Source organism: Trachurus japonicus, chromosome 17, assembly GCF_045865225.1.
Source record: "Trachurus japonicus isolate A0001 chromosome 17, Traja_1.0".
Classification (NCBI taxonomy): domain Eukaryota; kingdom Metazoa; phylum Chordata; class Actinopteri; order Carangiformes; family Carangidae; genus Trachurus; species Trachurus japonicus.
Window position 1 is genome coordinate 12,707,382 of NC_140923.1, and position 24,619 is coordinate 12,732,000.

At 42.0% G+C, this 24,619-nt stretch overlaps 1 protein-coding gene across 1 annotated transcript in view; it reads right to left on the bottom strand.

Annotated features, from left to right (window-relative positions):
• Nucleotides 1-3,682: 3,682 nt before the first annotated feature.
• Nucleotides 3,683-24,619, bottom strand: part of pigk (phosphatidylinositol glycan anchor biosynthesis, class K) — a 37,492-nt gene continuing 16,555 nt past the window's right edge. Inside the window, exons 10-11 of the mRNA XM_085804735.1 lie at nucleotides 21,114-21,189; nucleotides 3,683-4,722 (exon numbers count right to left, since the gene is read on the bottom strand). Coding sequence (XP_085660861.1) covers nucleotides 4,606-4,722; nucleotides 21,114-21,189 — 193 coding nt within the window. The 3' untranslated portion in view covers nucleotides 3,683-4,605. The remainder of the gene's footprint in view (nucleotides 4,723-21,113; nucleotides 21,190-24,619) is intronic.

Consider the following 24,619-nt stretch of genomic DNA (forward strand, 5'->3'; position numbering starts at 1 on the left):
GATACGGATATGAAGCATGGAGGATGGGAGGCCGGTGACTCACCTTCACCCTCCACTGATGGCAGCTTTCAGTTTTGCCTTTCAATCTCTGGTCTCTGTCTGCTCGCGACATCAGGCCGTGTCATACTGAAATAATAATGAAAGACAGGCAGCGCTACAAGGTCTCCTCATTACTCCCCAGAGCTGCAAATAGATCCCCGACCCGACCACATCCTTCACTGAGCGCAGGGGCATTTTGTGTATTTGTGTTTGAAAAAAAAAAAAAAACAACACTACTGCCTCATCACCTGAAGGCAAAGGGAATATAAAGATCGAGAAGATGAAGGGGAAAGCAAGTATTCAGCGGAGAGTCATCAACACTTCAATTATTAAGACAGCTTAGCCTTTACCAGATCAATAAACTGTACTTAATATGCATTGAGGAGAACTGATGGCTCATTATACACCAATCAGCCACAACATTACAACAGGTAATTGGTTTTAATGTTGCGGCCGATCGCTGTGTTTTTTTGTCTTGGTAAAACTAAATTCATTTTAAATAACATTATTGATGGTTAACGATGAAAAAACTGTTAGTTATTACAGTGATGGATCTGCAGTAAAGGTATTTCGAGATATTGTTTTGATTGTACAAATTGTTTGGTTTATAAACAAGATACCTGCAGAGTTCAATAATGCTACATTTTTAATTCCACATGAAATGCAATTTAATAAAAAAAAATGAAAAAAAAAATCACTCAAAAGCGTTAAAATATGATGAAAAAGAAAACAGTTTGGACAATTTGGTATTTAATTGTTTATTATAATGTCACTTTTCTTAGCACTTCCCGACAGTATTCTGCACCCAGACAAGACAAAAAATAGTAGACGCATGGATTAAAAGGATTAAATTATTAAATTAAGATTTTTTGCTAAGGTCAACTCAATGAGTTTCCACACAGCACAGCATCGTGATCGCTACAGGTCTGATGGTGTCGACCAACACTACACATTCAGTTGATAGTTCAACAGTTCACCAGTTCACCTCCCAACATTTACCCACTTACTTAAAAACTTTTCTTTTAATTCCAACATACACAAAAGGCTTTTGTCTTAGGTGAAAACTGAATTTCACACTTTTTAGCATCTGATAAGTAATAACAAATAAACCCACAGTGCAAAAGAGATTCAGTTTAGAAAACCAAAACTTACCCAGTTCACATCCACATAAAACAGGCAAAATCTGAAAACGTTGAAGCTGAAAGAAGCTTCAACGTTTGAAAGAAGCTGAAAAACCAACTTAATCCACCAGTTAACAGAATGATTGTTTATGTGAGTATGACATGATGACACACACTTGTCTAAACTAATGTGTTGAAGAATTAAATTGGGACTTGAACAAATAGTAGAGCGTGAAAAAAGTAGAAAAAAACCCCACAAATATTCTGGAGCTTTCGGTCGTGTTACAAGATCTTCTTCAGTCGGTTGTTGGGAATCGCATATGCTCACATTTCCATTTTCTTGTGAGCGCTTCAAGGACACGTTGTCGGGACAGACAGCTCATTCTTCACCTCGGAAACAACAGCTGGTGAAAAAGATCGGCTGTCGCTAAAGCTCCCGTCTCCAGAGTCAAAAAACAGAACTCGGGTCTCATCAGATTTCATCTTCATCTTCCTCACCGGCTCTAAACGTATAAAAAAAAAATGATTTCCGAAAATTTACCATACAGATGTCGCTTATATCACGCAGCCCTCTGTTTGAATTCTTCTCTGCTTTCTTAGTTTACACTTGGCGTGAAATCGACTTTGCATAAATGAATGAATCTCAAACAAAGCAATCTGGACAGAGATGGGGAAGCTGTTCATATTTATTACTGGGCTTCGTGCCCAAAGTCAGAATGTGAGTTTCTTCCACATTCATTTATTTTGGTCGTCTCACTCAAACTCTAAGAAAAAACCCAGATGTTAAATAAAAAAAGCTGATTAAAAAAAAGCAAAGTGCAGTTGAGTGTGACTTTATGCCACAGCTATTGTTACAGATGAGCGTTAAAATCCGCGACTGCTAAAATTACTGTTATCATTTTGGGGTAATTGATCGACGTTACAAAGGCTCGTTGACAGTCGAACGGTGGGAAATCCAGAGTTTCCATGGAAATTGGACAACCTGTCAGGCGCACACGCTGTCACCAAACACGCCATCATGTGTGCGGCGTCCGTGTGTGTGTTTGTGCGTAAATCATTACATTTAGCAAGCTGCCACGTGGGGCTAAAGTCGACGCTGCTCTTCTAAAAAAGATACACACACCGGGTACGCGTTTGAACAACCTGTGTGACATATTCAGATCATCCTGCCTGACTCTACATCCCTCCTCCCCCCTCGGTGGAGACTGTTGCTCTGATATCGTCCTGTGACTGGTTCCCCTCCGTCTCAGTCAGGTGTGCAGGATGACAAGACACTGATCTCCATTATCGTAAAGAAACCATAGCGACAGAGCAGACAGGAGAGTCTATCAACACGCCGCAAGGTGGAGCGTCTTCAACTCCGTCTTCAACTCCGTCTGCCGGAGCCAAAGTTGAAGCGAGGGCGGTGAGAGGGGGGGCGGGGGAGGCGGGGGAAAGAGAGGGGGGGGCTCAAAGGAGATGAAGTCAATTTTGAAGTGGGTTTAAGAACAAACAAACCCATCTGAGATAGGCTGGCTTTAATTTTATTGTATATCTGCTGCCAGCCTGGTTGGTATATACGCTGCTGTATACTGAAGCTTGAACCCATTTGTGGCTGTGTATTATTTTGAAATACAAGAGTGGAAAGAAAGGGGGAGTAGGAGGGGAGGAGGGGAAGAGGAGGGGAGGATGAGGAGGGGGAAACTGCTTTTAAAAATTGTTTGAAATGTTTCCAGTAAGAGAACAACAGAGCAGGTGTGTAAGTCAACTCGAGCGGCACCGATTTCAAGGGTGTCTTTGTGGTATAAAATAAGATTAGACTATCAGCTCTGCCAGGCATACCTTCAAGGATGTAAGTGTAAAAGCAGATCTCGACTTTAAACAGCATTACAGAGTAATTAAGGAAGCTCAATATCGTTTCAAAAAAAAAAAAGAGAGAGAGGAAAGGTAGTTAAAGACAAATGTATTCCTTTTGATTCTGCGTTTCATCTTTAATCTTAGCATCAAAAATCCGACCAATTGAGGAAATAAAATGTGCTTCCAGTCTCTTAAAGGAGGAATGGAATTACAGGAAGTGGGAAAAGAGGGGGGAATAAGTGTTGCATAAATAATGTATAAGAAAAAAAGGTACATGGGCGGCTGACGCAGCAGCTGCCTTTCCAATACTTATGCTTTCATTTCTGGCTCCATCTATTTTCCCTCTTCAGACTCGAGGGAGAGTGGCAGTGCGCACCTGATGGGTGGGCCGCGTTGCCACGGAGCAAAGATAAACTACCGGCGGTTCAATTCAAATGTTTTGAGCATCAGTCACTCCCACCTTCAACAATGAGCCTAATGCAGAGTGGTTGCAGATGGAGAGAAAGGCAGAGGGAGGAGGAAGAAGAAAAAGATGGGGGAAAAAAAGGAGTGGGGGTAGAAAACACGTCCCCGTATAGACGAGATTCATTTGGGACAGCCGGCAGCTTACTAGGTTATCACTCACTTATCGCCGCTGTAGCGCGAGACGCAGAATGGCCGGGGAAATAGCTGTCCATCACCCAGAATACAATCAGCAGAGTACAAGGCTGGGGAGCTAATGGATGTTTCCACAGGGAGGGCAATTTGGTGAATGGGAAAGTGGATGGGTCCATCACGCGAGATGGGATTATGTGCGATTGTTATCCTTCACGAGCGTGATATGACGGTCAAGGGGTGTAATGTATATGGACAGGGGAGACATTAAATAGTAATCTCTCCGCGCCGCTCTCACAGCCAATCAGCCTGCCCTCATCCCACATTTCCCTTTTTCTGACCGAGCGGATGTTCTGAGTAGCACTTAAACAAAAAAGAAAAAAGAAAAAAGAAAGAGGCGCTGCCGCTGAAATATGCAGAGCAGCGCGCACTCGAAAATAAATTAAATTCTTATCTGCAGACTCAATTCAGTGCATTTATAACCAAATCAACTCGATTATGCTATGGTTGGAAAAAAACAGAACTTTCGACACAAAAAATAAATAAGTTTCAGTGTTTTTCAAAAAGACACAGAGAAGAAAACTGGTTTCGCAAATAACAACAGCAGCAGCAGCAGCAGCAGCAGCAGCAGCAGCAGTGCCGCTACTGGAGTGGAAGTGCCCATGCACAGGAAAGGGCTTTGCATATTTGATGCACCACTTTGAAGTATTTGTCCCGTCTTCTTTGTTACAAATGAAATAATACACACGCAACTGTTTACATTTCATCCATAGAGAGCAGTCATCCCCAAAGTTAAAAGAGGAAAAACCAACAGCATCACAGTATCTGGACGAGCAGTGTGTGGTGGTGCCGCCTTCATCGTCTTTTCCATTTCCAGGAAAAATAAGCTGCACCTTCCATCTTCAGTAAGAAAAAAAATAAAGAAGAAAATATAACGAGCTTCTGGTCTGGTCTGGTCTGATCTGGTCTGGTCTGGTCTGCAGCTTCGAGTCCTCAGGTGTCCTGCAGCGTTCACTCAGAAGATGTGTTTGAGGTGCTTCATGCCGTAGGTCTTGAAAAACACCAGGAGGATCAGAGTCCACAGGCCCAGGATGAAGCCATCAGGAGGATGCCAGTCTCTCTGCTTTGGTTTCTGTGGGAAGGGGAGGGGAGGGGGGGGTGAGGCGAGGTAAGGCGAGAGCAGGATCGGGTGGTGCGGTGGCGGGGGGAGGGAGGGAGGGAGGGAGGAGAGCGGGGGCGGATGGAGGGGAGGAGGGAGAGATTGCAGGTTAGTAATAGTGTGTATATTTCTCCTGTTGAGGCCACGGCTGATTGTTCTGTCATTCACACAGGCAGGCAGGCAGACGCAGAGTCACACATAGGCTCACTTTATCTCTACAAACACTTTATGTACACTATCTGTTGTTTCATGCACACATACACACACACAAACACACTAACACAAAGGTTCGCACAAATAAAAAAAGAAAAAAAAAAAAGCGGGTGGTAAAGCTCATCAGTACACCTCCCCTGTCTCGTGTTGTCCCATTCACTGCCACATCATCACTTTGTGTATGATTATACTTTTAAATCTCGCCCATATTAAACATGCATCTCACAAGGAGCACATTTATATGCTAATGCGGCGGCAATATTCTGCGAAGAGATGAGATTTAACCTCTAAAAAATCTTCCTAACTCCTCCGCTGGCGACAAAGCTACAGATAGGCTGTGAGGACGCACTTAAGAGATTTCTGTTATCCGTCGCTATACAAGCTGTCATTATCCAGACGGGAAATCACTAGGCAGAAAAGGCATCCCCTAAAGCCAAAACCCCAAGACTTGGCAAAGAGGATGAACACACAGCGCGCACTCCAAGTCTGCCTGAGTCATAAACTATACACACACAATGGTACACCGTCACACAGGACAGGAAAAGCTGCTGCACCACAGCTCCACAGACGTCTCTGTCTCTCTCCGTCTCAACTCTTCCCAGTGTATATTTCCTCCCTCTCCAGCTCATCAACACACTGCAGCAGGAGCTGGATGAGTCAGACCGACAGGCCACAGGTGTGAAGGTACCTGTGTAATCTATAACCTGCAATACCATAAAGATGAAGTCTCAAATAGACCGAGGTCTGGCTACAGGTTGGAGTAAATAAAAAAGTCTGTCTCAATTAGAAACCGAGTCGATTTTCTGTGCAAGTTCTTGTGAATGTAGAAAACCTCTCTGAAAAATTAAAAAGTTGGTGTTGAAGCCCGGACACGACGAGGCCGGACTCGTGAGCATTAATTCTTGGTCGAAACAAAATGAAAAAAAAGGGGGGAGCCTGTGGCCCGACCCTGAATTTGTAGAGTATATACAGCAGGGAAAATAAGTATTGAATGCGTCAACATTTTTCTCAGAAAATATATTTCTAATAAAGCTACTGACATGAAATTTTCACCAGATGTCGGCAACAACCCAAGTAATGCACACATACAAAGAAATCCAAACATTTATGTACATGGTTCCTACACATTTGAAATGTCCAAATTCCATACTTTTTCCAGACCCTAATTTCCAGACTTCTCTGTAAAAAAATTCAAATAATTTGTGATATTTAAGTAAATAGATGTGCATAAAATATTAAAAAAAAAGCATGCAATATATCTTGTTTTCATTATTCGGAATGTGTATGCCCTTATGCAACCAAATAATTTCCAGAAGATTGTTGCTAAGTACAATAGCACATACAAATAACCTCAGATAAGACCAAAGCAAGATAAGATAAATAAAATAAATATATTTCCATACAATAGTTTCCATTTTCCATACTTTTCCAGACCTGGAAATGTATAAAATTAAATTCCATACTTTCCATACTTGCGTAGGAACCCTGTATGTCCATAAATTAAGTAATGTGTAATAATTAAAGTGTTAAAATATTGGACACATGAAGAAAAGGAGGAGGTGCAAAAAGGTTTGGAAAGTCAAGAAAGCAGCTGGAGTCTGTCAGTATTTAGAAAGTAATCCATATCAAGTAATATCAGCTGGTTTAGTCCAGTTGACGCCTATGAAAAGGTTTCTCATCACTAAGGTGTCACACAAGAGGCGTCTCATGACGGGGAAAAGCAAAGAGCTTCTCTAGACCTTCAGAAACTGATGTTGCAGAACAAACTGATGGCATCAGTTACAGATGTGACCGGGTCCTCACAAGATTTCTGAGAGAGTAAAAAGAAAACTAAGAAGAGTCGTCCAAGAGTGAAGGAGACTGACAGAGATAGTGATGTTTGATACCACAAATTTTCTTTCTGAGTAAAATTCAGGCTGGTATCGGCAATACCGATCCGATACCGATACTTTGTGCAAATACACCTAATGTGCCTGGTAAATCAAAAAAAAAAGTAGTGTATTTCAAGTCATAGCTTCCTAAGGATACAAGACATCAGAGTAACATATGTATCTATTTATTTTAAACTCTGAAGTATATTGAGGTAGTGGCCTCATTTACAATATAGCCAAGCTAATACAACAACTGAAAAAACAGAGAACTCACACAATCGTACAAAATATGTGAAAATGGTGTTTCAAACACTAAAAAAAGAACATATTGTAAAATAATAAAACCATTAAACCAAAATATTATTTATAATTTTCCCACAGATATCTGTCTTCGCTGTTTGTGGAGCTGAAATAGCTCCACACATGACTCCTCTTACGATCTGCCATTGACTCTGTCTACACAGACTGAGACAGACTGACTGTTGAGTGAGCAGCGGGTTACGCATTACGCACTTACCCAGGCAGAAGAAAAAGTAGTTCCTAAAAACTGCATGTCATTTAGACAAGGTCTCAATAGTTTAGTTACTTTCCACCATGTTCCTGTTAATGATATGCATGTATGAAGTATCAAAAGTATTGATATTTTCATTTGAGAATCGATTTTTGAGCACACAGACCTGGTATCGGAAGTATCGATATTTCAGTATCGATCCGCACATCACTAGACAGAGAGCTTTAGACAGACCTGCAATTAGCAGGTACGGTTATAAAAAAAACAAAAAAACAATGAATAACGCATTTAACCGCCATGGCCTCTATGCATGCTCACCATGCAAGTCTGTTGACGCGTTCAATACTTATTTTTCCCACTGTATTTGGGTCGTTCGGACCGGCCGGGCCCGCTCAGAACTCCAAATGACTCCAAGTGTACTCGCATTATACGGATATACGCGGCTCTCGGCTGGATCTAATTTCGTCAGAAGGACTCGTAATGATGCCAAAGTTATCTGGGTGAGTAAATGAGAAATAAGGTCCAGATTGTAAAAAACTGAAATTGCCCTTTAATAATTTACATAGTGATACCAGATACCAAAAATATCATCACCACAATGAGAAAAACTCTTAGTGCTCCTACTATGCTGTAGTAAGCAGGTAGCAGGTAGCAGGTCAAAGACGTTCGTGCCTGTACCTGAGAGATTCAATACCAGAGTATCTCTCATTCAGCTTGAGTGACTATAAAATAACCAGAGTATGTGTTTAATAAGATATTTGCAGTGCAGATAGAGAAGAGCAGTAGTAGATTTAATCCTGATGAATCGTGGCATCTCGGAGCTCAAACTGTCTAATTGCCTTGAAATTTTCTACATAAATTGATCCGTACAACTCGAGTGGACGTCTGATATTTTTGCTGGATTTCACTTTTTCAGAAAAGTGATAAGTGCTGAATTGGCATAAGTAGCTACAGTTAGACTCGGTTTTCTGTGATTGCAAAGACAAAAATAAAAGCCGGGCACGTACTGTAGAAAAGAGTGTGTTAATAATAATAATAATAATATGCGTGTAGTAGTGTGTGGTGAAATTACCACCCACTGAGCTCCAAATGCCGGTAAAATGTGTCTCTGGCAGCTAAAAGCTTCCACTGGCTGAAACTGTAACACTTTAACACCTCAGTTATATTCAGTTTTGTTTTGTCCCAGTTGACCACTGTATAGTCTCTGTCCTCCAGCCAATCAAATCAAAGCTCCACAATGGCTGCGGTTCAAACAGGCTGTTCAGCGCCTGGCGATAATTCCCCTCCGGCTACACGGAGCGGCATTATCTCAGCGTGTGGAGAGGGGCTGATGATGAACTTGACCCGCCGTATTATACAGCAGGTCTTAAAATAACACGCTGCACCTGATTGTAATCACGGAAAAGCATTCGAACCGGCAAGATAACACATCTCTTGGAATAATAACCATCAATTGCTTTGACAGCTGAAAATGACTGTAATTTCTTATTAGTGCAAAAGCTCCTGGTAACTAATGCACCAAAAAAGAAAAAAAAAAAAACGTTAATAATTTCAGGAACAGTGTGTGTCTGTGCACTCGTGCCCACTGTGCAACCTTCTGTGTGCAGGGCAGCTGTCCTCTCAAGGCTGTCTTTTCAATCCAAACTCCTGGTTACGTGACAACGCTGCCAATTTCTAATGTAGAAAGAGTGAGGACAGGGAGTAAAATTGGATTACGTCTGACTCAAAATTTATTTAACAGCTCAATCAAGTCAAATCAATAGAGCGCCGCAGCCTGCCAGAATGCTAAAGCGAGAGACAGTGAGGCCTTTTGGAGTTGACACCGGCCCAGAGCTCCGGGGGCTTAAAGGAGAGAGTCAAGGCTGGAGGTCCAAAGCAAAGAGCTTCTCATTTAAAAGATGCATTCACACGGCGTATTGTAATTATTATATTCAGCTTGCATTCATTTATCATCCACCAGCAACATCCAACAATAACCACGGCTGAAAGAATTAAAAAAAAAAAAAAAAAAAAAAAAAGACTGCAGTAATATCCAGGAGTACAGGAGTTATGGGGTTGTGAAATGTGACTTTTCTACACACTGTATTCAGAAAGTCTTCACAACCCTTCACTTTTCTCCATTTTATATCTTATTATATTATATTCTACTGTGTTTTCCCTCCTTGTCAGTCTTCACATTCACCAATAATGACAAAGTGAAAATAAAATGATGTAGGAGTGGTTAAGGACGGGGTGCTGCAGCAGCATGACAAAATGTGAAAATAAAAAGCGAAGGGGTGTGAGTATTGTCTGGATGCGCTGTGTCTAAAAGTCTAAAAGAGTTTCAACAGACAGCGAACAACAACGACAACAACACCTCGTCTGATTTTCTCAACAGTGCTTTTATGGGAGCGATGGAAACAAAAGGAAACGTCTCAGACGACAGATTCTGGTCTGGTTAGCAGCACATCAAAGTCAAGCACTTAGTCCAAAAACAGCGGCACCGTGTTAAAGGCCCTGACAGCCGATTTCTCCAATCACTTTATAGAAAAATCATTTATAATGGAGTCTTTTGTGAACTTTAGTTTTTTTTTTTTTTTTGGTGTGACAGAGTTGGACCTTTTTTTCCTGTGAGCAGGATGGAGTTAGAAAATTGATGTAAGGTACTTTCACACATCAATCAGGATTATACATTATGAATCAGGTTCTGGTAACGCATGTGGGCTCGTTTCCTTGTGTTGCTAGGCAACGGCTAATCAAGTCTGATCAAACCACACCCACACAGTCCTACTCAGGCGGTTTTTGACTCCATGAATACCATCACATGTCTGTTATTCAGTGATACAGGAGAATGCTTCACATACTTAAAAGCACATTTTGAGAGGCTTCACACAGAATAATAATAGTGAGAGGAAATGAAATGTTTGTGAAGGACATTTGACATTGCAAAGTGGTTTATGGGATGGAAGGATTTGACGGGTTGTCTTAAAGGCAGAAAGTATTTCACTGGGGGCTGACGATACACTGTGGACACTGTTTTTAATATACATATTTTGTTTTGTTCAGTGAACATTATGAATATTGTATATGAATGTATTAATGTGCAGGCGGGTGGGCAGGGTTCTTGTTTCTGTTTTCATATTGGTCTTAAAGGGATAGTTCAACATTTTAGCAAATTGGTCCATTGCCAAAATCCCTATAGTCATAGCAGTAGGTTCGTTACCTTTAATTGTCGGTGCAAGCTATTTTTAGAACGGCGGAGCAGAGCCGCGAGCTGCTCAGAGCTACACTACGGAGGCTAATGGGATTTCTTGGTTTCCCTCATCAAACTCATCAAATACACAATCCAACAACTCCACAACGCTCTGGTGGACAAGTTGTGACCTGCACATTCACCACACTATGAGATAATAACACAACGTTACCAGACAGAGTTGTTTTAGAGGTAAATTCATACAAAACCGCTGATGCACGTTCCTGTCAGGGCAGTTTTTCATCAAGCAGTCTCTGTATTTACCTCTAAAACAACTCCGTCTCATAATGTTATGTTATTATCTCATAGCGTGGTGAATGTGCAGTTCACATCTTGCCCACCAGAGTGTTTTGGAGTTGTTGGATTGTGTATTTGATGAGTTTGATGAGGGAAACCAAGAAATCCCATGATCCTCCGTAGCGTAGCTCTGAGCAGCTCACAGCTCTGCTCCACCGTTCTAAAAACAGCTTGCACCGACAATTAAAGGTAACAAACCTACTGCTAAATGGTGCTAATGGACCAATTTGCCAAAATGTTGAACTATCCCTTTAAGTTACAGTTGGGTGGGCAGGGTTCTTGTTTCTGTTTTCATATTGGTTGTGCCACAGGGAGTCTTAAGCTTGTTTTGAGCTTGATCTGTGTAATGGATCGCAAGAGTATGATTTTGAACTTTTGAATTTATTTATTCATTTTTTTAGCATGCTGTGTTTTTGTTTCTGTCCTGTTTTGATTTGTGTATGTGTTCTTTGTTTTGTTTTTCTCCTTTTTCTTTATATATGTGATAATTCAGGTTCAAACTGAGGCCTCACTGCACTGAACAAGCTACATCTCTGACACAAACTAAAGGTCTGTCTGGAACAAGACTTAGTAGGGTAGTGCAACTTTTCATGAGCTACTTTTCTAAATGGAACTGCTAACAATACCGACGTGTCTGATTCTGGTTAATAACTTCAGTGAGAAAGCTGCTGCCGTCTTCAACTCAGAGATCATTACTGCGGTGAAGTACAGAGGACAGATAGACGGTGCAACAGCAGGAGAAACAGGAGGTGTTCTGTCCTGATTGTTATCCGGAGAGAGGAAGTGAAGAGGCTGAGCTCCTGCAGGTCAAATCAATAAGACACTGACCTCGACCTACAACGGTGAAACACCAAGGAACTCCTGAGGAATCACATTAGAGAGGCCAAAACAAAAACCAATCAGTTCATCTGTGAATCCAAGTGAGCGACAGGTTACCGCTCTGCCTTTCAAATATTCTTTCTATGTGCACCTTTCGATCACAGAGCAGACAGAAGATCAGGGAGCACAGCCCGGTCTAACACCGTTTCCTCCAGACGTACTCCTCTGGTACAATCAAAACATTTCGTTTTACATAACGAGCACATTTTGCAGCCATTGTTAAAGAACCCGTTTCCCGTCATCATTTCGAATGTCAGTCAATCCTGAAATGTGTGAGATTTGCTCTTCTTGCTTTGTCGAAGCAGAGGCTTCAGACCCAAATCCCAGCACGCTTGAGCTGTCGACCTCCATGTCGTCCCGTGTCAAAAGGACACAGAGCCATCACAGCAGAGATCTGTCCTACATGGAGACGCTGATATAATCATACGAACAGTCTGACAACCAGGACATGGCCACTGATCTCAAAACACAAACGTGTCCCAAATCCTAAACTCAGTGTTCGTTTTTTCTTTTTCTTTTTCTTTTTCTGCTGCTACTTCACTCCACAAGCCTTTAAATCGAGCATTACGTAACTAAATCTGAGTTGGGACACTTTCAGCAATCGACCGTGGTGACAAAGTGGTCGGCAGAAAGACGAGGGGAGGAGCTGAGAAAGAGAGAGAAACACCTGGAGGACGAGGCAGAGCTCGGCTGCAGATGTTCATAAGAGGAGACTGGGAGCTTATGGCCGTCGGGGGCAGTTGACCTCTGTGACAATGGTAGGAAGAGGTATGCGTGACTGCTACTGTGACTGTGTATATGCATGTGTGTGTGCGTGCGTGCGTGTGTGCATGCATGTGTGTAAAGCCCAAGTCCCTGGGGTAAGGAAGAGCAGGGGGAGATGGATCGACTGTGACAGGAAGCCACGTCAGCAGAGCCGGCAGAGAGAGAGGAGCATATGTCAAGAGGGGAGTGAGGAGAAAAACATTAGGAAAGAGGCACAGAGGAAAGAGGGCGATACAGTCGCATGAGCAAAACGATTTTTCTTCTTTTTTTTTTAAAGTGAAAAGTCATAAATACAACCCGTCTTATAATAAATGTTTTCACTGCATAAGAATTTGTCGCTTTTTTTGTGATTAACCGAACATACAGTAGGATCTATAGGACTGATGGAGTTTTGTCAGCCAATGTTTTTCAATGGAGCTGAACAATGTGCATATTTGTATTCTCATCAGAAGTTGTTGTGCTGTGGTTTCGGTCTGCATGGTTTTAATTTGCAATGAAAGTTTTTGAAAATGAAGTTGTAATTTTTTGCAGGGCTTTGGATCAGCACCACAATGTTTATTATGGTGCCAACAAGACCCAAAAATGTTGGTGTTTTGGATATTGCACCTGGCCATATAGCAACATTGATTACATTATTTTTACATAAAAAGCAGGTTTTTAATAAAGCGTCTCTTAAATATGTTTTACACATGAAAAAACAAACTTGTCATCACTCTGACAATGTTGACACTGTTTCTAAATGCTGTAAAAGCTGCTCCTGTTTCATTGAAGATGCATGTTATTTTTGATTTGGTGAATTGATAGTAATCATTATATACACCGTTATCTCAGTCTCAGTGTTGGCCATTGTGGCCTTTTGGTCCAATGCCGTTATGTTAACTGTGGTTTGTCCTTTGTTTGTACGATGAGTTCATGTTTGTCTGTATGTTTGGACCCCCTCGAAAACAAGATGATTCATCTCAAGGGGTTTATCCAAAAAAAAAAAGATATTTCAAACAAAAACACACAGCAGGAAGCAGCTGCAAATGTTCTGCACTGAACTTTAGTTTGGAAAAAAAAAAATTCAATACATTTTGAGATACTTTTGCTGTTTTTCACCACTGAATTACACCACCTTGGCTCCTGTGAGACACATTTGTCCAATAAGTTATCAGCTGATACTGTGACTTAGTGTACAATGGTGTTAGCCGTACTGTAAGTTCAAGGCTGCATCTTCAAATAGCTTGTTTTTATTAAACCAAAAACCAAACCTCCCAAATGTTACCATCATTTTAGAAGAACACAGAACATGTTTGAAATTCTATCTTGATAAATGAGACCAGAATAAGGAAAATTATCATTTTAGATTGAGTCATAAACTATTGATTGTTATCGTATTGTAGAAAATGAATTCTTCATCAATCAACTGATTAAATGACTGATACAGCCCAGAATGTAATATGCATGCATGTCATCATTACTTTAAAGTTTGATAGATAGATGCATACTTTATCTGGGCAAAAAAAAAAAACACAAACAGGAAATGTGTTTTATCTGCTGGCCAACACATGAGTTTCTGATGCTCAATAAAAAGAATGAATCTTCTCCTGACAAAGAAAAGCATGAATGAGTCAAATAAAATAAAAATATTGGAACAGCTGAGCAGAAAAAAGATGAAGCTTGTGTCGACCTTCACATGACGGCAGCATTCACATCCCACCAAGGCCAAGGACAGGGACCTACACTCGAGCAGCTCTGCCTCCATTACGCACACTTTGTGTTGCGTATTCAATTCACCGGTAAAATCAATTAAGGGCTACCCATCTGATTGATCGGTGCTAATTAACATGGCCATGGGGGGACGCTAATGGCCGTTGAGGGAGGTCTGAAACGCCCGGCCAAACACGAGTGCTCCCAAGGTCAAAACTGCTGCAAACTCACGTTGTGCAGAAGACGGGTGACAGAGCAGCAGCTATTGTACCCGGCTGCCGGGACGCCGCACTGTGCTGCCTTGACATTCAAACACCTCAGCAAGAGCCGGGATGGGATGATTATTCTCCCATAAAGGCATGTTTTGCCTTTAGAGAAAATATTATAGAGCGGCAGAGCTAATTCTAATTGATATTTGATTAAATGGAGGGAGCTTGTCCGACTGGGTCTGGCCCTGTGATCCGCACAATCCACAACATCTACTTTTGATAAGAGTCATTGTCGCAGCCTGAGTGAGGGGGGGGAAACAGGGGATTTGGCGGGCGATGGGAGGGAGGGAAAGCATTAATTTTCACTGTTTCCATTTTCGATTCTCCGGAGCCATATGGTGTGGCGTCAAGCTGGAAAAAGAACAAATAACAATTTGACGCCAGAGACCAGGACTCACAGCAGCGAGGGACGAGGGGGGAAAAAAAACAAAAAAAAAATACACAAGAGTAAAAAGAAAAGAAAATAGAGAGAGCTCCTTCTCGTTATTTCCAGAACTGAACATATTGTGATTAGACTTTGGCGACGTGATGAGACGTGTGAGGTTGGAAACAGAAGGTGGCAGGAAGAGGGGACTCACCCTGTCACCAGCAGCCAGACAACTGCCAACAGTGACAGGGCATTAATCAACTCCTCACATCCACGTATGCAACAAAAGGGAGGAAGTTTGTCTGCAGACGCCACGCAGCACGGCCTTATATACCCACTGTCACTCACTCTGACGACTTTATTTACAAGGCGTCGGCCGGGCTGGAAGCAAATTGAAAAATGTTTTTTCTTAGAAGATAGAACAGAGTGAGTGAGATTCGTTTTATTTATTTATTTTCTGGTGTATGGCACAACCGAAATCAGCTTCAGACGACTCAGATGATCAAATCTTAAAGAGATACGATCGCATCGAGCTCTTCAGACGGCGAAGGGGGCGCCACCATATAAATCTCATATCTCCACCTTGGAGCGCTGCATCCAATATGACAGCTAATCAAAAACAGGGCGAGCCGTCAATAGACTTGATGGACATTGGTCATTCTGCTGCGGTCCAGATGGAGTATAGTGAGGGGGAGCCGAGATGACTCAGTCTATCAGGACTCCCATCTTCAACCCAGCAGGAGCGCGAGCCGATAATCGAAATCTCTGGCAGGGGTCGCCGGGTTGACGAGTGTGTTTGTGCGTCGTACGTGTGGGTGCATTTAAAAAGACAGAGAGAAACAACGGCAAAAAAAAGATGTATGAAGATGAACAGACAGGGGAGCGGTGGAGGGAAGGGGGAAAAAAAGAAAAAGACAAAAGATTGAGCCAAGATATGAAGCCAAGTAGCAGACGGCAGAGGCTTAGCAGTGTGTGTGTGTGTTTCTGTGTGTGTTCATGCTTCCAGCAGTGCCATTGCTTCTACATATTGAAAAATTATAGACACAGTTTATGGGGGCTCCCTCTCTCTCTTCGTGGAAGCAGCAGATCTGAAACCAGCCTGCGTTGTGCTCGGACTCTGAAACAGTCACCCAGCTAATTTCCCAGAGTGCCGCTGGGTGTGGAGACCCCCTTCTGTTTCCATCACGATACTCAATAAGCGTCTGACAGGGCTGAGACCTGTGGTCGGCTTCGTTTCTCTGGGCCAAATGACTGCGACTTCTGTGCTCACAGTGAAGCCGATGTCAGTCGGCAACGACACGAGGAGACCCGAGGAGTTTTCTGATTTATTTTATTTTATTTTTTATTTCATTTTTCCATCACTTACTCAGTTCAGCTCGATATGACCTTTGCAATCAACACCAATAGTTTAGTATCCAGCAACAAACAGACGACAAAAATCATTTTCAAATCAAACGTCTGCAGCGTCAACTCTCCTTTGACAGATCTGACCTAATCAAACACCTTGTTTTTTTTGTGTTTTTGCAGTTTCATTTAAAGCGTCTGTCTCTCGCTTATATATCACACAGAGCCATGATATCTCCTTTCCTCTGTTTGGAAAAGTGGACTGGAAACAAGCAGCTGCTCTGACCCTCTGCTTTGACTTTTAAAGTCTCAGAGCTATTGATGTGACACTTGGACTTTAACTGATGCCAAACCCCAGTAGCTGAAATCAAGCCAAGTGTCACATCTTCTTTCCTAAAACAAATACCACATTTAAACAGCCCCACTTTTTTGCTATTATCTGAAATAACAATTCTTTGGAGGGACGGCAAGGTGATGAGGTCTAGTCAGTGCACCTAAGGCGAAGGCTAATTTATACTGAGCGAGGGAAGAGTCATTCCCATTTAGCTTTAAAAATGTACAACAAATCTCCAGTGTGAGGACTGAATTATCCCACTGCCACAGAGAAGTTTGACCAGTACGACCTTTCTGACCGACTGACTGTGACTGGTCTTCTACTGGTGTTACAAGCTAAGGTGTAGTGCTGCTGAAGCACACTCCAACGACCAGCTCATGTTAGTAAACTTGACACTGGTTATACAACCTTTAAAACCAGTCACGACTCAACCGTTTGACCACACTCATTCAAATGTAATTAATGATGAGTGGGGTAAACTCAAAATTTGTGGTGGGTGGACAAGCTGTTTTCACCAATAGATGTTGGTGGTGGGTTTTCTAACTATTATATTTAGATTTCTAGAGAGGATACAATCATAAACTTCTTCAAGCCAGGTAACTCCTTATACCTCACACGTCAAACTGGCCAGATCTGGCCTGCAATACATTTTGTGTGGCCCATGAGAAAATTTCAGATTTCCATTATTAACGGTCTGCCAGTGTAGCGCTCACACTACTCACACTACAAATCCCATAGCACACTGCAACAGCTACCGTACGGTCATGAACGAGAAATAGGCTGAGAAGCACCGGCAACTAGCTCTGTCTGCTCTGTTGACAACAAATCAGCACACAGACGTGCTCTCAGTCTCACTGATGCACACCTCCACTCAGCTCAGGACCGAACTCCAAACATACATGAACTTGCAGCCAAGAGGCCAAGTATCGGGACACAATGGCATAGGAAAAAAATAAATGTGTTTTGTTCCGTTATTTTTTTCTGAAATCACAATACATTTTCCATGTTTGACCCGCAACATACTTTGTGTTTGAAATTTTGGCCCCTTGTGTAACTGAGCTAGACACCCTGGTCATACGGTGAGTTGCACGAGTCCAAGCACCAAGACGCTGCACTGTGAGCCCACACAAGGTCTGCACTATAGCATTGGTATGATGCAAAGATGAAAGCCAACACGGAGGCAGCAGAGAGGAGACCAGACCACCAGATGACTTTGGATCAGGACTAGTGATCAGTGGCCCAGCTCAGAACTGACCAACACTGGCTTGAAACACGTCGGACATGTGACAGCTGTGACACTATTTCAGAGACACAACACCAGATCTAATCATTTCTCAATGTGAATCCTTGTTTTAAAGAGGAACTATGCAGGATTTTTAGCTTAAGGGGCTGTGTCCACCGGACGCGCTTTCAGCTCTGACAGCGCTCTCAGCGCTGCTTTCCCAGCGCTTAGCGCTCTCTCTCTCCCTCGTCAGAATGCCGCTGTTGCTAGGTTACAAAACGAGTCCTCTGACACTTCCGTGTTCCGGCCTTGTTTAATGTAAACACTACAACGAGTGTCAGAAATACACAATAGCATTAGCGGCAGCTTTTGACATGGACCCTGAGGTCGGCCTACCTTCAATACAAGTGTGGGTCATGATATAAACCGAGCCACGTCTCCGGTTGTGTTGCTGTCGGTAACGTAAGTCCCGCCCCTTCTTGATTCTGATTGGTCAGTGCGGGGAAAAGTGACATTGACGAGCGTAGCGCTGTTCTAAAAGTTGAACAGATTTCAACTCGAAGCGCTCTGAGCGCCGCGACAAAAAGAAGCAAGCGCCCAGGGCGTTTTACCGCCGAGGGCGCTGAGCGCTGTGAGCGCCCAACTCAATAGGGTTTGAATGTAAAATAGACGCCCAGAGCGCTGAAAACGCGTCTGGTGGACACAGCCCCTAACTATGCTACATTTTTACCTTAATTAAACAGCTTTGGAGTAATTGTGATGGTTTAATAAATGGCTTAACTTGACACGAGGGAGAATGGAGGCTCTCTGCCTTCCACGTGCCTGTCACTTCTTGCGTCTCTTGGCTGAAAACCAACCTTGCAAGATGTCATTTAAACGGGCCCTGTAACCCGTAATCTCTAGTTTATGACAGATTAAACTACACAAATGTACACATGGTAAGTTACATCATGTATGAAATATAACGTTATCTACTGCTCTACTGATTGCTTTCTCGCTGGCTTCGCTGTAAACAAATGCACATGGCCGGGAGGAGGGTTAGCAAAACAGTGGAAAAGCGACCGGACTTGCATAGTTCCTCTTTAACTCACAGGGTCCAAATGGAAGAAAAATGCATTATCTCAGTCAGAAACCACAGTCTGATAGTTATATCCAAGTTCAGACACAACTTTCACAGCACTAAAGAATAAAACCTGTCCTATACATCCGTCTTTCAAACTCTCACAGATACAACACTTGTATCTGCGTTACTCTCCTCAAACAGCATAAAAGGCCTCTGCTGTCAAAAAACTGATGAATTAGTTCAAAACATTGCTATGATGTTATAAGAACAAAAACCAATAGACTATTCATTAATGCACAGCTTTTTCAAAGTAACAAGGTCACATGCATTATGACACTTCAATGAGCTGAAGTGTAAATAAAGGTTTTATTAAGGGAGTAGGTCTAATTGACCCTTTGTCAAGGCCCCGCCCCCCACGGTTACTGTTGCTAGGTTGGACAAACAATGGTCACGGAAGGGTTAACTCCCATTGGAAACCATTGAAAATTAGGCAGATTTAAATTGCTTGTAAAGAAAATTTTAATTAACTTATGCATCAGAAAAATAGTGTCCATGATAGAGGACAGATGTGGCTCAATAGCGATTGAACGGGCATTACCTGACTTTTCCGAAAAATGGGGAAAAATCATTGTTTTGGTCACTCACTAGCTAGTAGCTAACGACGCTAGCTAACGTTAGCTACAAGCTAACGCCTAATCTCCGCCGATCTCCCGTTTTTCCTCGTAAAACTTCACAAAGTTCAAAAGACATTAGCAGCGGTAATGTTACGTTTGCTAGATAACTTTGAAGGTATTAGATCCTCTCTGTCTATGAACACGACCAGAGAGTGGACTAGAGAATGAATGAGCTTCAATAGCACTTCAGTACAGCCAGGGAAAAACAGGCTCACTGCACACAACAACAACAACAAACAAAACTTTGCAGTTAACCCCTGACCTATGCCTAGAGCTCCCCCTAGTGGACCACCCCCAAACCCTATTATTAAGCTCAACTAACAGAAGGTTTAAGTAATATGTTATACAGTACACATGGGCCAAGTAGCCTATGTTTATTGATGTCTTAGGTTTGGGGAATGGGATAAAAATGACTCCAGGAATACGTTACAGATATCGTGAGTTGCTATTGCAGGAACCCCAGGCACATTTTAACCATATTGAAAAATTATTAAGTAGTTTTTGCCAAAAAAATTGCTGTCTACCTATCTCGTTTCATAGGGTTTCATTCCAGGGTTGTCCAACCTTAGAATGTTGTGCAACATGTGACATGGGGAGAAGCGCTCTGATTGGTGGATCAGCAGACCAATCAGAAGGCCAACAAAGGGTCAATTGTTCAAGACAAGGTATAGATAGATATAGAGTGTCTTCCAGCTGCAAGAATGTTATATGTACACATTTAATTATTTATTCTCCGCTCTACAGCGTCTCAGGTCTCAGGTCTAAACCACGGTACAGTGGTTAAGAACTTCAAGCTCTGCATTTAATAAACATATTTCCACACTATAGCAAAAAAAAAAGTCATCATTACCATAAATTTCACAAATTTAGCAGCTATTGCAGGGATATTAGATAACACTGTGTAGAAGTTATATTACATATTAATGCGTGTACTCTCTGTATTTTAAAGTAGTTTCTCCGAGGCTAGATCCCGAATGTAAGCAACAATGACTGCTTTTGCCTGTGGCAGAGATTAAATGTGACTTTGTTGCACAAGTTGAAATGGTGGGTGTAGAAACAGCACTTTTAACAGGCTCGCCATATAATAGAAAATCTTACGAGTGTGATATAGGACCACCAGACGAGCTGCTCTGAATGCAGAGCACAAGGCGGAATAAGCAGGAATAGGTGTTCATTTGTGAAGGTCGGCCACCTGAGAGCCACTATCCATTCGAGAATGAGGTGTGAATGCACAATTCCTCGCCACAATCACGCCTATCCATTCAGCCGGATTTCACGGTGGGCCCCTACACACCGAGACCGGGAGGCACTCGCATTTCACACCTACAGCAGTCACCATAGAAACGGCACAAAGACATCTGTCGGCGGATGTTGTACATAACTTTCTGTTCTGTGTCCAAAAAAAAAAAAATGCGGGTGAGCATGGACACGCTTCAAAAATAATGAAAACACCGGCGCCTTAAAAATAAATGGCTGTGAATGTCAATGACACAAAAATATATGAGAAAATGTGAAAACTCTGTGTTTTATCATGAGGAGGAGCCGATGTCAGAGCTGCACGGATTAAACCAGCCTGGGCCATGTCGTTCTCACCTGTCCTTGGGTGTTTTTTGTTTTTTTTGTTGGTCTCTTACCTGATGAATGATCTCAGACACTGGCAGCTGGTCCACATATGAGTGCACCTCTCCTTGTAGCTCTCCATTCATAGCACTGAAAAACAACACACACAAAGAGAGAGACAAAACAGACGTCTTTTAGCATTTATCTGAAGTAAGTAAACTGCACATTGGAAACATTAAGCTTTTGTTGTGTGAGACACCATTACTCAGTGATGAAGAAAAGCCGTCAGGAAGAGGAACCGACTCCAGAGTCTCTGTTGGCAGCGTGTGAGTGTGTGTGCAGCAGGTGTGTGTGTGTGTGTGATTGACATATTGTTTCAGGGCCAAGTCAATGATATGCAGTGCAAATTGATGCAAATGAACCCATTTTTTTTTGTTTCTGCTTAATGAATGAAAACAGAAATCATCCTGAGGAACAATGACAGTCAGAATCATCCTGTTCATGGATGGATCCACTGCTGATCACGCCAGAGGAAGCTCTTCAAGACAACATGCAATAAATGAAAATGAAAAATATATTTAAAAAATATGTTTAAAATTTGAAGTAAAACAACTTAAAGGTATAATATATAGGTCGGAATTCCCCCCATCTAGCGGTGCGGTTGCATATCGGAACGTATTCTTGATGTTGCATTCACGTGAAATCGGGCAGAAGTCAGACAGACAACAAACGCTGCATGTAACAGGATAAACAAGCCTCTATGTGAACTGGTGGTCCGCCAGCACGAGGCAAAACAATACAGGCGTGACCGACAATACGTTGTCATGGTGATGTGGTATTGTTTTACCAGGGTATATACAGGAATCTTGAAGTTAATTTAAATACCTTTTTAAGACTTTTTCAAGACCTTATCAGTATTTTTTAATACCTCACCGCCACTTCAAGCTGTAACCATTCACATCAATGACACTTTTAACTTAACAGTTTTAGTTTGTGATTAAGACTGTAGACCACTTACAACAGAATTCAAAATAGGCTGGGATAATAAATCAAAGGAAAAGTTTATCAAAAAAGAAATAATGCTCAACTCCCAAAAACAAAAACTACAATCATGACAGTCAGGACATGTGCCTCAGCTCGTTTGATTTTGTTTCAGTAGGGCTGTAGCCGATATCCGAGTACTCGAGTACTCGCTCGACTTGGGCGGCATCCGAGTGCCATTACACTACTTGGATTCCATCAAAATTTAAGACTTTATAAAGTCCCGAAAAGACTTTTTAATACTTTTTAAGGGTCTTAATTTTCCCAAAATTGATTTATCACCTTTTAATACTTTTCAAGACCCCGCGGATACCCTGTTTACCGTCTTTCTCTGGTGGAGTAAAATTACATCCGGTTGGTTTGCCGACGGCCGTCTGCCTGATTGCACCTGAATGCAACACCAGTGCCTCCGTCCTTCCTCACACTACACAGTGGTGACAGTTTTAACAGGCCGAGCCCACAGCTCCGCTGAGTTTCCGTGGTTACCTACGGTCACGCTGCCACTGAACGTAAAAAATGGCGATGCAACATGGCCGCCTCGGTTCAGTACGTCGCCCACTTGCTTTCCTTTGTATGCGGGTGTGATTGGACTTCAGTGAAATACGTATTTATGAAAGCAATATTTGATTTTTGCTAATAAAAAGCCAAATAAGTTACAGACTGGGGCTTTAAAAATGTATCTTTCCGCGGCGGTGCGTGGCGCAGTGGTTAAAGCGGCCGCCCCCGGTTCGAATCCCGTGTCAGGCAGACCTTTCCTGCATGTCATTCCCCCTCTCTCTCCCCCTTTCCTGTCTATCTCTCACTATGTACTATCAAGTAAAGGCAAAAAAGCCCAAAAAAATATACTTAAAAAAAAAAAAAAAAAGTATCTTTCCAGCGTTATGAAAGCTGCAAACTCCCCGGCCTCCTCTGTCTTTCCCACAGTACTCTCCGCTCTTCAGTTAGTTTTTCTTTTACACCATCATCAATGCCGCGATCACTGAATGTTAGAAGGAGCTGCAGGGTCAACTTCCACACTCACATGAGGGTTTGTTGGTGTTCAATTTGTAAACAACCTCAGATAAAGTTTTGTTGTTGTTGTTGATGCTGCAGAGCCGACATCAGCTCTCCACAGCGTCTCATTCACACCCACCCCTGCTCTCCCGGTTGCTCTTTACAAGTTTATGCACAAAGGAAACACGAATGAAACTTTGACTATAAAGAGAGAGCCAATGTTGACTTTTGCCGTGTGGCACTGAAATCACCTGAATCCACAAAAAGGGAAGAATTCTGCCCAGGTACAAAACGTAATTTAATGTAGGACAAAGAAAGAGAGTTTTATATTGGTCAATATGTGCACAGACACAAGAAGGAGATCCAAGTAAAGGCTTTGAATAACAGCTAATCTGGACTGCAGTTTCTCCTCAAGCAGAACAATGAACCTGAGTCAGTCTGTATTAATCAACATTAGGTAATAGGCCTGTCACAAGTATTTCATAATCGCCTGATTGCAATTATTTGAGCTGACTGCTTTCATTTTGCATAACCGTTAAAAACGTTTCCATTCATAAACAGCTGGATGAAACCTCCAGAAATGTCATATGTCCAACGTTTGAGGTTTCAATGGTCCTCCCCCTTCTTCTTCTATGGTTAATGCCACATGATTGGAGCACCACAAACTGTTTATCTGCTTAATTTCTAATATTCGACGATCACATTTGGATGAGCATCTATTGACATTAGCATCCTGGAGTTAGTTGCAAACAGAAATGCAATTTTTATTTATACGTTTAATGCCAATTAATTGCTCTTCATCTTCTTCATAAGATGTACGTATATGTATTATTAAACCATGTTTAGGCTTACACTATAATAGTGACGGAAAAAAACAAATGACTGAATTAATCTTAAACTAAAATGTCATGGTTGTGACAGCTCTATTATTAGGTAGATCAATGAAACACTGTAACGTCTGGTCTTGTTTCATACGGTGACAGGTCGTTAGCTTGAGCTTCGTAGCATACTTTAGTCAAAATAAACATAAAAGAGCAAAAACAACAAAAGGAAACATAAATCATTGGATTGTAGAGGAGGCAATGCGTTTGTACTTGGGAGTTGTAGTTTTCTACATCTGCCACCAGAACTTAACTGACTAAAGGACCTTATGTTAGTGTGAGAAAAGTTAAAGGTATTAAGATGATAACTTGATGAAGATGTTTTGTACAAATGTGTTTTCTGAAAACATTACACGAGCTCTCCACTGGACAATGTTGATGTGTGAATCTCAGGTAAATTCATATGCAAGTTGAAACTACTGTAGTTGTTTTACAGGTAAATGCAGAAACTGCTTGCTGAAAAACTGCCCCCGACAGGAACACGCATCAGCGGTTTTGCATGAATTCACCTCTAAAACAACTCTGTCTCGTAACGTTTAGTTATTATCTCATAGCGTGGAGAATGTGCAGGTCACAACTTGTCCATAAGAGCGTTTTGGAGTTGTTGGATTGTGTATTTGATGAGTTTGATGAGGGAAACCAAGAAATCCCATGAGCCTCCGCAT